We start from the raw sequence: 13411 nt of genomic DNA, 5'->3' as shown, positions 1-13411 counted from the left end.
AGAAATTCCATTTCCTGAGGGCCATTGACTTTCTCTTCTGCCACAGAAATGGATCTACGTTATGTTTTATGACACCAAAGAATGTTACTGTTGATGCGAGTTTCCTCTGAGTCTTTTCACCATCACTGAAGATATTTTTCCTGCCTTTTTTATGTATGTGTGTTTCCTGCACAAACATATGCATGTGCATTCCTACAACAGTTCCTTCAAATGTTACATGTTTCCCCATCTTGTGAATTACAACAATGATGTTAACTGCTGATGGTGTGATATGTGTACATGTGTACTGTTTGTCATGAGGAAACTTCAATATCAAAATATCAAAACACATGGAGAATTTAGACTGGAATTAATAATTTCCTTTATTTCTACCTTAGATTGCTTTTGCATATATTTTCTAGGTCTTATTCTTATCTAAACACATTTGTACAGCTTTATAGTCTTGATATACATACAATGGAAAATAAGCTGCTCAAAAATATCAAAATCTATGATTTGTATAGAATGAAAAACACTTTACAACTATCTACACTAACATCAACAGAGTTGGACATTTGAAGTGCACTGAAAAGAACTCCACAGAAGTTTCTTCCTGGATGCAATCAGACTTTAAAACTCACTATCCCAGGCTGTCATCTCCTCTACCTCTCTGTCGAGCTTCAAGAGAGAGATTCAAAGCTTCATACATGTACTGTAAAAGCAGAAATTTGTATGTGCATTTCAATTTTGCAAATGTTGTGAGAGCCAAGATTCATGAAATTAAAGTGGGAGTGAAAGTTCTTGTCTTCATTGTATGTAGGCCTATGTGCATTGAACTACCACTGGCAATTCACAAAAAATTCATGCCATGAAAAAGGCCACTAGTTCCATTTCATGAAAATTTCCTGCTTTACAGTATGTGGATGTGTTTGCCCCATATAGCTCTTTGAAGACCTTTTAAATCAGGCACTGTACATGCACCTGCACAACACATTAGTATGAAAATACATCCAATGGTAGCCTGTACTTGATAGCTAAGAAGAACGATATTTTTATACAATAACAAGTATGAAAAGAGTGAAGTCCATGTGTTTCTGTGTCTTTATGAGGTGCAGACTTGAAGCCTTAGGAATTTACTGTTGGATAGGCAGGAAAATTGTGGATAATACATGTACCACCATTAAGGTCTTATTGGGAGTCTAGCACATTATTTTCTCAACCTCAGACAAATATGAACCTTGGGCGTAACATATACTTGGCTAAATCACAACTTTGAATTCCGACGTGTTTCTAACTGGACATTTTTCATACATACACTGTACATGTACTACCACAGGCCTAATTTTGACACAGTCAAGGGTTATTCTACACACGAGGATGTCTGAACTACACCACTTTGATGATAATGGGTATATGTTTGACACTACATTCACATTATTGGACTGCAAAGCAAACTTGTAATAATAGCTTGAATAATCCACTTTCTTGGTTAATAATATAATTGTATGCTTTAATGCTCATTCCTAAAAGAATGATTTAAGGTGTTTGTATTTGACATATCCCAACAAGGATCTGTATTTGAATGAATGAATGAATGCAGAATAGCAAATGTTTCACCACTGAACTTGGGCTGAAAAGATTAGAATTTATTTACAAAGACAATTTTTGAATTTTAGGGAAAATGAATTGCTAGGGATTCTCTCATATCTAGCGCTAAATGTCCTCATGAAGGCATCACATTTTGCATACTATTAAAGCTTATCATATTGAAGCAGAGCGTGGCAAATTTTAGCAGGTATTCAATGAGAGGCCAAACGAATGCTGATTTGCGTCACTTTCAATTTCACAGTGTCCTTATGCATAGAAAATTAAACCTGCTCTCATGAGAAAAGTTTACCTTGTCTTCAAACCTGAGTATGTTGGTGAGATACACAAGTAAATATACACACTGAGGCACTGCACAGGGAAAACGTAGCTTCTGATTGGTAGGCAGCCTGTAAACACTAAATCTAAATAGAAAAATTCACTTCATATGACATTATTTAGCTTGAAGACTCTTACTGTGTGCATGGTTTGACTGCTCTATATATCTATGCTTGGTTCTGCTATTCAAATCACAGAGATATATCCTCTGGATTGGCACACAAACCACATCAGATGGTTGACAGTGAGTCTGTTATGTGCATAATCTACCAATAAACCAAATAGTGAATAGTGTGTAAGCAATACATTACAGCCAGCAGAATGCATGCTTTTGCAACAAACAGTAAATTAAATCTGGTTCTGTCTTCATAAAAAAAACAAAAAAACCTTAGTGTCAGCATCATATTCACAAAATATGCTAGTTAGCAATGTAGGCATATTTAAAAAAAAAGAAGAAGAAAAAAAAAAACAACTAAACAGGGATAATATGTGTTTTACTGAGTATATGGAAAAGTAAGGCTGTAAACTGAATGAACTGTCATGGGATTTAGCATTAAAGCCTAGAGCAACCTTAAAAATAGACTGTATATGGAACATGCTACTTAATGTTTTTGAGTGTGGACAGTGCATCACAAGTGTATTTTTTATTCATTTTTCATTATTATTATTATTATCATTATTTTACACTTATGATTTTTGCTTTGCAGTGGACATGTTTTCCTCAACCTTTTATTACTTAAAGCGTGTTTTCAACATAGAGGTGAAAGAAACATAATACCTTGGGGGGGGGGGAAGAGATTACAAATGTATATAGAAGAGTAGATTACAAAACTATAAGAAGCCTGGAGAAATTATCAATACAGTTAGATACATTACTGATTAATCCTTACAATAACATCATGGTTGTGTCAAATAACTGTAAGTCTCACATATTGCACCATATAATACCATTTTAACTCACAACAATACATTGTTATAATTAGCAGATAACCCAAGAACACAAGATGATTTTTCTTTATCATAGGCACCTGTACTTGTCCTTTTGCAAGCCTTCGTAGGACAAGTTGAGTGTGGTGTGACGGTGGAATGACAAATTAATCTCCAAAGATCAAAAGCTGCACAATATCAATCCAACTTTATCATAGTGTGTAGACAGCATGGCAGGTTTGGTGAATGTATAAACCTGCACCTATCTTAGCATTTCTACCACGTGTGGACTCTACCCCTGATCCAACCTGTTGGCATAGTTTAAGTGATTTTCAGCATGATCTCACTCCATATTCAAGTTTACTTTCATAAAATGAAACAAATAGAACAGCAAAACTTGGTAATATTACAGCAACATCAAAGAAAGTCAAGGAATGTTACGTTTCACTTGATTTCCCAAATCCCTGATATCATTCATAATGACATAATATGCAAATTAGATGAAGCGATGATGTCATGGCCTCACAAGTCTCCCATTCCTTTGTACACAAATCTCTCCTTTCTTTCCTTGTTTCAAATGAATTCAAGAAGTACATATTCTTACCATCAAATTGTGCTGTAATGATATAGCAGGACAATAATTTCATGACGGATAGAGGCATTTCACAGTAGTTGTTAAATTATTGATAAAAATAAACAACTTTACAGTATCAAAGTTTGTGTAGAAACAACGGGGACAATGGTGAATCATCGCCATGTCTCATTGGCATACATGTGTATGTGATTGTGCCTGATATCACTACTGAATGAAAACATGTTCGAGAAATGAAATCTACAATTTTGCCTTTCTTGTCCACGTGTAATGAAAGTGTTAATGTTCTGGTTGCACGGCTCTCAGGAATTTCAAGTCAATTGTTCACTTTGAAACCCAGTCAGTGTACTGCAGGTTGAGTCGGAGCAAAATAAAATTAATGAAAAAACAAATAATCTGAATGTAACAGGCATAAATAGAGTAAATCAAAATGTCGATAGGAGCCTATTCCTGGTAGGGACAAGCACGGCTGGACACACCATAGGTCTGCATGCAGTCTCCCAGCAAAGACTCAGAGCCTCTTGAAGGATGGACTGTCCAGGTGTGGTCAAGCATTGAAGACCATGGACGCATTGGGTTGACCAGCAGCCCCAGAGTGTGAGTGGTGTGAATGGGGGTGGGGTGAGACAATGCTGGTCACTGGATGATGAACATGTGGAATCTGGGGAGAGATTGAATATTATAAACTGGAGAAATGATTTCACAATGTATGAAACAAATATTATATATTCATGTGTCTCTCCCGTCATGTATCATGGGGGTCTTCTGTATGAACATTTGATTCCTTGCTTGCGATCATATAGTCATTCATATCACTACATGGTGGACAAATCTAGTCAAAAGTATCATGGCGTGAAGCAGAGTGTGAAAAATACTGAAAAGTCTCAGCAAGTAATTGAAAATTGGTCCTAATTACAGACAAAATAACAACTTATCTTCAGGCTGTCAACAAAATTGATATGCTGGACACATTCTTAAAACTAGAAAAGCACTCTGAGAGCGCAGACCTCCACCAAGCATGCAGCTCATTTCCACCACTGATCTTGTTTTTCCATAGAGATCAGTGATTTGCACCCATATGTACTTATAGCATTAGTGTGCTGAAAGTCGCCCGATTTCCCAATATAGTTCACCTTTTGTTACGTCATAAACTTCCAGCTGCGCGGCGTGCCTCACCTTGGCAGAAACTAGAGCACGCACTTTAGTGCGCGCATACAAACATCAAATACGCGCAGCCTGAACTTCTAGGTTCATTGACCCTACCTGTCAAAATGTCAAAAATCCTTCATAAATTCCCCCAAAGTTCTTGGATCACTACCAAAATTTGATCATCTGTTACTTGTATCATTCTAAACCTTTCCTGCAAGTTTCATCCAAATCCGTTTACTACTTTTTGAGTTATTTTGCACACGGACAAACTAACTAACAAACGAACACACAAACCAACGGTAACGAAAACATAACCTCCTCCCTTGGCGGAGGTAATAACAGGATTCATGACAGAAATGACAAGGAGATAATTATTGTAAGTATACCGTATTTTGATAAAGCTGATTAGACCACAGACTGCCATCACAGTGTTCTCAGTAATATTAGGAGGATACGAGTCTTACCTTCCATATAAAGTCCCTGATGACAGTAAAGTAATGGTCACAGTGCCACGTCTCATTGTGGGTTCCTCCAGTAAAGCAGTACATACTTTTCTTTGGCCCTTTACATCGCTAGAAGATAGAACGGGAGCACAATACAATTATAAACGCCTCAAAGATGAAACAATTAAATGAACCAACATTGTCACATTAACCCGTTATGGATGAGTCCCGAGTATACTTGGGCAAGTGTCTGTGGGAAATAAATGTTGTAGTAAAATCAGCTTGTCCTCGACTGGTTAATATCCATTCATATAATGGGTAAATGTCAAAAATCAATATTTACACTGAAGTCAAATGTGAAAGCTAAAAGATACAAAGTCACTACCATGTGGCATGATAGTGACATCATTAATTGAAACTGTAGAGAAAACAAAGTCACCAACTTTGAGTATGAGACAGTGTTAGACGTGAGTTGTTAAAGCCGGTAAACTTTGGCATCATGTTAAAAATTAAAGAAAGAAAAAAAAAATCAGGTGGCTCACCATAAACAAGTCTTTCATCATCTTGGGGGGAACCAGCTCATCCGCCGTTCCAGACAGAAATAATGTTGCTGTGTGTATTGATGACACTTTCCTGTATGATAAAAACTAGATTTAAAAGGAAGAAAAGAAAACAACAATAGTTATGTCATGTGGTACATCATATCAGTCATGTAATTTTCTTAGCACAAGAGAGTACAATGTATGAGTGACTTTAGCAACCATGATTCAATTATGAATTTGACTCACAGGATTAGCCTGACCACAACTGTCGACAACAAAAATCACAGTTCTATAACCGAAGACTAAGAGTAGCAAAGATATGATATGAACATAAAAAATCAGATAGTTACATTTTATTACTTGTCTAGGAATCTGAAATTGTCAGTTTTGAATTTAAAGGGATCGTATAGTTTTGGTTGACACCTAATTTCAGGTTTTTAACACTATTGGTGAGATAATGACAAACCTCTTATGAAATATGAAAGAGCATGTAATTGTATGAGGAATTCAACATTTATTTGATGAAATTTGGTTTTGGAAAATTGGCTGGGATATCCAGAAAGAGCGATACAAATAAAGTGTGGGACCCACACTTTATTACGATCACTTTGTTTTACTTTGTTTTTGGATGTTTCAGTCATTCCAAACACGATTTTCATCAAATAAACTTGGAATTATTCTTGAAAATGGTATGCTCTGTACTATTTCATAAGTGTTTTCTTGGTATCTTGCCAAAAGTCAAAAGCCCAATTCTCATCTCCACCAATACTGTGCCATCCCTTTAACATTTGGCCATTACAATGAATTATCTTGAGAATACACATGGAGTCTTTGCTCTTACCAAAAAAAAAAAAAATCAAAAACCTCAAACACACTGACATTATGTGAAAAACCAAACGAGAATTTAGTTTGGGATTATCATCAGAAGAATTGTTAAAATCCTTTGCTACCTTGATTAAACAAGGCAGACATCACGTGACATTTGCACAAAAGAATTAAAAAAAAAAAGAAAGCTTGTTTTAGTTTCGCCAAAAATGAGTATTAGACAACTATTTTTTTTTAAATCATTGGTTGACTTTCTCTTCAACCATTCATCTTCGTGAGAAAGCTTCATCTTGATGGTACAAACCCAAACACACTGTAGCTTCTTACTTACCTTATTCTTCACCAGACAAAGTGGGATCCACCTTACTGCCGACGAGAATAGATGGCTTCCCATCTCCTGGATACATGTAAATGTGTTCTCTACAAGAAGTCCTTTTAAACGGTCTATGTTTTGCTTCTCTGAGGCCACATGAATCGCCACAGCGCCCCCTAGTGAGCGGCCAAAGATAAAGATCTGTGAAGGGTCAATGTCTCGTCTGGTGTGGAGGTAGTCCAGTGTAGATTGAGCGTCGATATACAGACCTAAAAGTAGCATGGCAGACATGACAACCAAGTTAAGCTAAGCTTCAGAACTTTGGACAGGGAAATACACCTTGTTATCCATCAAATCTCTTTTATAAAATGAGCTTTGTGAAGCAATTTATAGGTGACAGTTGAAAAGCTCTTTTTACTTGACCCAAGTTATGCACCACACTATGATCTATGATGCACTAACTACGCAAGAACTACACTTTGTATTATGTACTAAAACTAAGCATCAAAACTAAACATCCCTGGAAATAGTACACATTGTTTCAAAAGATAAAAACAGCCCTAGAATTATTCTTTTGAACATTGTGTTTTATACCATTCCTAGACTTGGTGGTGAAGATAATTATATCATTGGACTGACCAAAATGCAACTGTTTGGTCAGTCCACGTAATGTATGTTTACCACCAAGTCTAGAAATGGTACAAGTCACACTGTTCAATAGAATTTTAGGGCTATAATTATTTTTTCCTAGCGATATCAGGCCATTCAGTTGAAAAGCAACACATTTTCAATGAACATTTATTATTCACCTGTCATATGTCAGTCCAGTGTAACATATGTTCACCCCAAAATTTTCATTTTGGCAAAAATTCTAGTAGATGGCTTGATTGAAACATTTTGGGGCAAGGTTATCTCACATTAAAGTGTTCTGAAAGATCAATGGGGAGTAATGCACAATGATAACAGAAAATAACCCGACATCCCTGAAATGCACCCTTTTACTGTGAAAATACCCATTTGTGAGATTATCAAGAACACAATGGAAGGAGGGGGATCTGCTGCCCTCTTCTAAAGTCACTTGTCCCTTTTCCTTCTGTCTCCCATGGCATTGCTAAACTCTCCATTCCAGAATTAAGTCATATAATTTTTCACACATTCATAGACTGAGTTTCCCACATATGATCTACACTCAAGTACATTTTCAATACACACTTATACTAGTCACACAACATTCTAATATTTTGATGTATACACAAGGGGATACGTTTTATTTGATTTTTTAAAGAATAGTATCTCAGTGTGTGACGTGGTAGACTGACCTGATTCAGAAGGCACCCCTTCACTTCGTCCGTAGCCTCTGTAGTCCAGTAGTAACACATTGCACTGGCACATTGTATACAGCAGCTTAGCATTAAATAATCTGTGAGAGAACACAAGATGCTGTTAAAATCTAAATGATTTAAGAGAATGATTTTACAAGTCAATTATCAAGGCTTGTAAAACAAAAGTAAAGATTAGTTTATCATTTGTCATAATGAAAAATAATTAACAAATGTAGTGCATGACAATGGAGAAGCTCTTTTACATACAGATCTGGAAAATTTGTGGGTATTTCAGAGAACACAAATAATCCATGAAATACGAATGTATTTGGAACAATAGAAGGAAAGCACAAGCTCATGGTAGGTAGGGTAGAGCCAGATGTATAACATCAGTGTGTTAAAATATGTGGTTACCCATGGACATGTCAAAAACCCTATCATCATCATAATCATCATCACAAGATTGCGATGTTTCTTGACATGTAGGCCTGAAGCCGTTGTAAATGATAACTTTCCCATCCACACAGACACACACAGACACACTCTGTCTGTCTGTGTGTCCTAACATTACCCCTCCCTCCCTCCAAGATTCTGCCTCATACTGTACGTCTACACTCGTAGGTCATAATGTTCCTGTACATCTTCCATGAAAAGAAAGTCAATATTTCCACACAAATTTCTAGAAATATAAAACAAATACACTTTTTGTCAATCTTGCATACGGAGCATTGACAGGAAGTCACATGATTTTGATGGCAATTTTCAACAGCTCCAGGGATGTCACTTTAGTAGTACTTGTAGATCACATCATGAAGGTATTTATCATTACTTTTGAGTTGCAAATCAGTGTTTTCTTGATGTACAGTGCACTCCCGTCATAACGAACAGTGTTGAAACAAAAATCAAAGTCCAGGTCCAAGAATTATTATCTATATATCTTTGTACACTACACTGTTCAACTATAACAAAATGTTGATATAACAGAAGAAAACTGCCAGTCCCAAGGACTTCATTATAACATGAGTGGGCTGCACTCCTCAATCTAAAATTACTATCGTTTTACAAGGGACAAGAATGAATTGTAAACCAAGGAATGTGTGAGACACTAAACTCTACAAACTGCATCATACTTCTCCCAAGGTAATAGTGTAGACTGGTGCCATCCTGACATTAAAGATTATCTTCACGTGTGCCAATAATGTTTAGTATAATTAATCTGAGACAGTGCAACTTTTCTTACTAACAAAAACTCATCTTACCTATGACCTAGGTTACCCGCATTGCCATGTAGAAATAGAATGGTTGGTGATCTAGATGCCCTCTCCGGTGGCTGCTTTAGGAGCACAGCACTGAGTTTTACCCAATCAGATGTCTTTATTGAAAGATTCTCATAAGGAAGATCCAAGATGGCAGCAGATGGCACAAATACAGTCGACATCTTCGGGTTGTCCGGGAAGTATAGAAGGAAATCTTGCATATTGTAGATAACAGCTGTGGGGATGGCAAAGAGCGTAAAACATGTTTCAGTAATCAATCTATAGTTCAGATGTTTACAGACAGGTTATAATACAGTGTGTGACTGCAATCACACTTGTAGAGAGATGATAAGAAAGAAAGAGTGTGTGTGTATGAGAGAGAGAGAGAGAGAGAAATATAAGGATCTTTGTTTCTCTTACAAGACAACTTAAGATGCAAGGCCCTGTTTAATCTAAAAACACTCTGCTGGTAATCACAATTTACTATGCTTGCAGTCACCACAACATAGCAGCCAGGCAGCAGCTGATCAGCTGTGTGCATAGACATCACTGGTGCATCCACAGCTCTTGTCAGAAATTCACTGCCCTGGTTTTAAATTGTCCCAAAGACCCCCTGACGTGCAACAGATGTGTGTCAATAACTTCAACCTGTCAATTAATTAATTGTTCAGCCACTTATATAATGACCATGCTCAATTCAATGGATTTGTTCGTAAATAAAGACAGGTATGTGCATATGGATTACATATCATGAATCCTAAACTGCATACTTATTCTTGAGAAGAGATTCCAATAAAATGTGGGACCTACCTTTTCCTAGGACCACTTCGCTTTACTTCGTTTCTGGATATCTCAGCCATTTCAAAACCAATTTTCATCAAATAAACTTTTAACTCCTCTTAGAATTATATGCTCTTTGATATTTCATAAGTGGTTTATAATCATCTCTCAAAAATTCAAAATCTGAATCTCCCATCTCAACCAAAACTACACCCTCCCTTCAACCTGCTGAGGACTAGTCTTGAGTATACTTGGGCAGGTCTCTATGAGAAATGCATGTTATAGCAAAATATGCCCGTCCTCAACAGGTTAAGGTAGAATTGATTGTTTGACTCACTGAGAAAGCCTGCCATCATCAGGAAGAAAGCAATGACTCCACCATAGAGCCAGAACACCAGGATGATCAGCAGCAGCTCAGCAATGCACACTTTCCAGAACTTGAAGACAACATGGAGGGAGAGGAGGAGAAATACCTGCACTACGGCAGCTAGCTTCGACATGGTGGGGCGCTGAAACACGCTAACAGATGGAGGTGGTTTGCCGACTTCTGGGGCTGAGTCAAGAAGACGCGTTGTATCCTCACTTCCGTTAATTTCTGCTTCTTGAAAGCCTGCCTCGTCAGTCATTCTTATCATTCCATGTAGCACTGTCTTTTTTCATGGCATCGTCTCTGCAGGCACAAGGAAACATGCATTGTACATGTATTATTCATTCATTTTAATGAGAAATGGTAACAATTCGTCAGATTTACGCATCAAAGTCTACACTGGATTCATTTGATACAAAAAATAACAATAACCTTAGAAAAATACAAAAATTTTCGAGGCAGTTTTACAGGACAGTAATCTTACTGCTCGTAAGTTCTTTCAAAACTTGTGGTTTGTCTTTGGTATGTATATCTCCCTCCCCCCCCCCCCCCAAAAAAAAATGAAAGGAATTATAATAAAATCAGGAAACACACTACAATGGCACAACATGAAAACTGGACTGAAAGTGATCGGCAATCATAATAAAGTAACATCATTATATTATGAATTAATGAACAATTCATTGCATTAAAATCAGTGGCAGGCAAACATAATTCATTAATACTGTGTACATGTCAATGTTTTAGTCTGCCTGATAATCTGATTACAACAGAAAATTTCCAGTTTCTCTCCCTCTCCATCTCTATCTTCTGCATCATTTCCACGTACAGTTTGTAGATCTAAATTAATCTTGGTAAAGTTGCATAGTCCCTTTTCATAATCTTTAATTTCATGAGATTTTACTTTGTCAATAATGATCACATTACACAAATTCACAAGTTCCAAAATTTCAATGTAAAAATGGGAAGACGTCGAACATACACTACCTACAGTCAGTGTACATTTGTATGTGTACTTACTACTACTGCTAGTACTAGGGGGTGTTACAATACTGTCTGTAGTTAGACACAAGTTAAAGACAGTTGATGCTCTTTCAGTCAGTTCCAAATGAAGATGGTACCGGTCAAGTGTTGAGGCGCGGCATCATATTGTATGCATTTAAGCTTTCCAACAATAAGCAACATGTCCAAGTAAACTTACTGAGTAAATTAAGTCTTTGACTTTAAACTAGAATCTAACGCTAGATCTAGTGTAAACATTTAGTAGGTGGAATCATAGGTAATGAATTCAAGGTAATTTAGGTGCACTGTATTAAATTTTACATGATCCATACCCAGCGGGTGAGTCCGTTGGCGTTTGGTATAGATTTAACTGAGGACACTGATTACATGAGCTGTCACAGCTCAGTGAGGTTTACTATCTATGACTGAGGCATAGGCACCAACTTTCAATGAAGCTTACCCAACTGCAAAGTAAATACGTGGGACTGTACGAACTTTCCTACAAACAAAAGCATTGTACATAGATTGTCTCCTGAATATGAAATATCACGGAGGTCCTCTTCTTCAACAGGTGAAAAACCAATAAATTTACAAGAATAAGAGAGAAATATAGGGTAAGAAGTGAAGAATATTTTACCGGTAAGCATATTTCGTCACCTTTTCCTCTTGTTTAGAACTCCTCAGCGTGAGAAAACTGCAACTAGCAGAGGAATACCGCCCTCTACAGTCAGCTCGTAGTAGCATGCCATCAGCATATGAGATTGCGGCTAGTTGAGAGTTGTGGATATTTGCGGTAGCTGAGTTTGTTACGAGCGAAATGCAGGGGTGGGGCATTGTGCCCCTACCATAATTATGTTCATTTGCCACCTCTGCGTTTTCAACCGAAAGTTCAAATGTATATGAATCAGAGTTTAAGTTGCTCTACCCATGTGACAAATATGACGTTGATGCATCAAACAATAAAGAAGTTAAATTACGTAGGATTGTGCCTCCTATAATCCCCTGGGCCTGGGAAGGGTCAAACTGATTTTTAAGGTTTAGGTCTACTGTCACTTTCCCATGGGAGAGTTACAGTTGTTATTAACTCAAGACAGCCCGTTTCTGTCTTATATCGTGTCCCGCCAGTGATGCCGTGTATGTGTCGATTGTATAGGGCCTACTTGATATAATATTAAACTAGAATTACTTTGCCTATCTCCGGTTGATCACACGATTGTATGCCCTACAAAATGTATGTCATCATCATAATGATGATGATGATGATAACAAAGTCGAAAAACGTGCCTGAAGGGTAAACAACGAGCATTTCGATGTTCTATATAGGCCTAGTTAGACTCAGTGTATGAGTACGGGTATTGTATTTAATATATGGACGTCTGCAGAGAATAAGAATTTCTTATATCAACTGGTCATTTTCTATAAACTTGACAACTAATGAAGCAAATTAAAATCGGTGAAAGGTTTCACTTGAGGGTGATTTAAAGATATAAGAGGTATTTTGATGATAGAATATGACAATAAACAAACACCAACAGTTCTACGCATGTTATGCTGAAAATACATCCATCTTGGTATCCTATGTGACGTAATCTATGTATTCAATTTCTGTGAAATGTAGAAGAGTTTGTTCGCAAAAACCGATAAGTCCATATTTGCCAAGATGGAGATGGATTGCGATTAAAGGTCAAGAAAAATAAGGAGAATGATAAAAAAAATATTTGCTTCTTTTGACCATAACTTCAAAAATATACCTTTATATGTAGTGACCAATATGTCATTTAAAAGGTATTATGTTACTTTATGACAGAGACCGTACTTCAAAATCTTCAAAAATGGACTTATCGGTTTTTGCGAACAAACTCTTCGTTTATAATACTGCTGGGAATGGATGAATGAATGAATGAATGAATGAATGAATGAATGAATGAATGAATGAATGAATGAATGAATGAATGAAAGATCCTGCCTGCAGGCGTTGTAGTCTCAAAATA

General features: G+C 36.8%; 1 protein-coding gene across 1 annotated transcript; it reads right to left on the bottom strand.

The window, feature by feature from the left end:
• Nucleotides 1-3839: 3839 nt before the first annotated feature.
• LOC139724601 (protein ABHD13-like) lies at nucleotides 3840-10697 on the bottom strand. Its single transcript, XM_071635735.1, has 7 exons — nucleotides 10389-10697; nucleotides 9275-9506; nucleotides 8013-8113; nucleotides 6712-6962; nucleotides 5556-5660; nucleotides 5035-5142; nucleotides 3840-4082 (listed from the first exon to the last, which is right to left on the bottom strand). The coding sequence occupies exons 1-7, from the start codon at nucleotides 10684-10686 to the stop codon at nucleotides 3969-3971; spliced, it is 1209 nt and encodes a 402-aa protein (XP_071491836.1). The 5' UTR covers nucleotides 10687-10697; the 3' UTR covers nucleotides 3840-3968.
• Between the last annotated feature and the right edge of the window lie 2714 nt (nucleotides 10698-13411).

Source organism: Diadema antillarum, unplaced genomic scaffold (assembly GCF_040938485.1).
Source record: "Diadema antillarum isolate AM-2024a unplaced genomic scaffold, OU_Dant_1.0 scf00000223, whole genome shotgun sequence".
Lineage (NCBI taxonomy): Eukaryota > Metazoa > Echinodermata > Echinoidea > Diadematoida > Diadematidae > Diadema > Diadema antillarum.
The sequence above is the reverse complement of the archived record's forward strand: the minus strand, read 5'-3'. Positions and strand labels throughout refer to the sequence as shown.

What these genes read in the sequence shown, in the direction of transcription:
- LOC139724601 (XM_071635735.1), bottom strand. Translation starts at nt 10,686, where the DNA reads ATGATAAGAATGACTGACGAGGCAGGCTTTCAAGAAGCAGAAATTAAC. An exon ending in GATGATGGCAGGCTTTCTCA is followed by an intron (nt 9,507 to 10,388) that starts GTGAGTCAAACA and finishes CCATCCCCACAG; the next exon opens with CTGTTATCTACAATATGCAA. An exon ending in TGATGAAAGACTTGTTTATG is followed by an intron (nt 5,143 to 5,555) that starts GTGAGCCACCTG and finishes TCTATCTTCTAG; the next exon opens with CGATGTAAAGGGCCAAAGAA.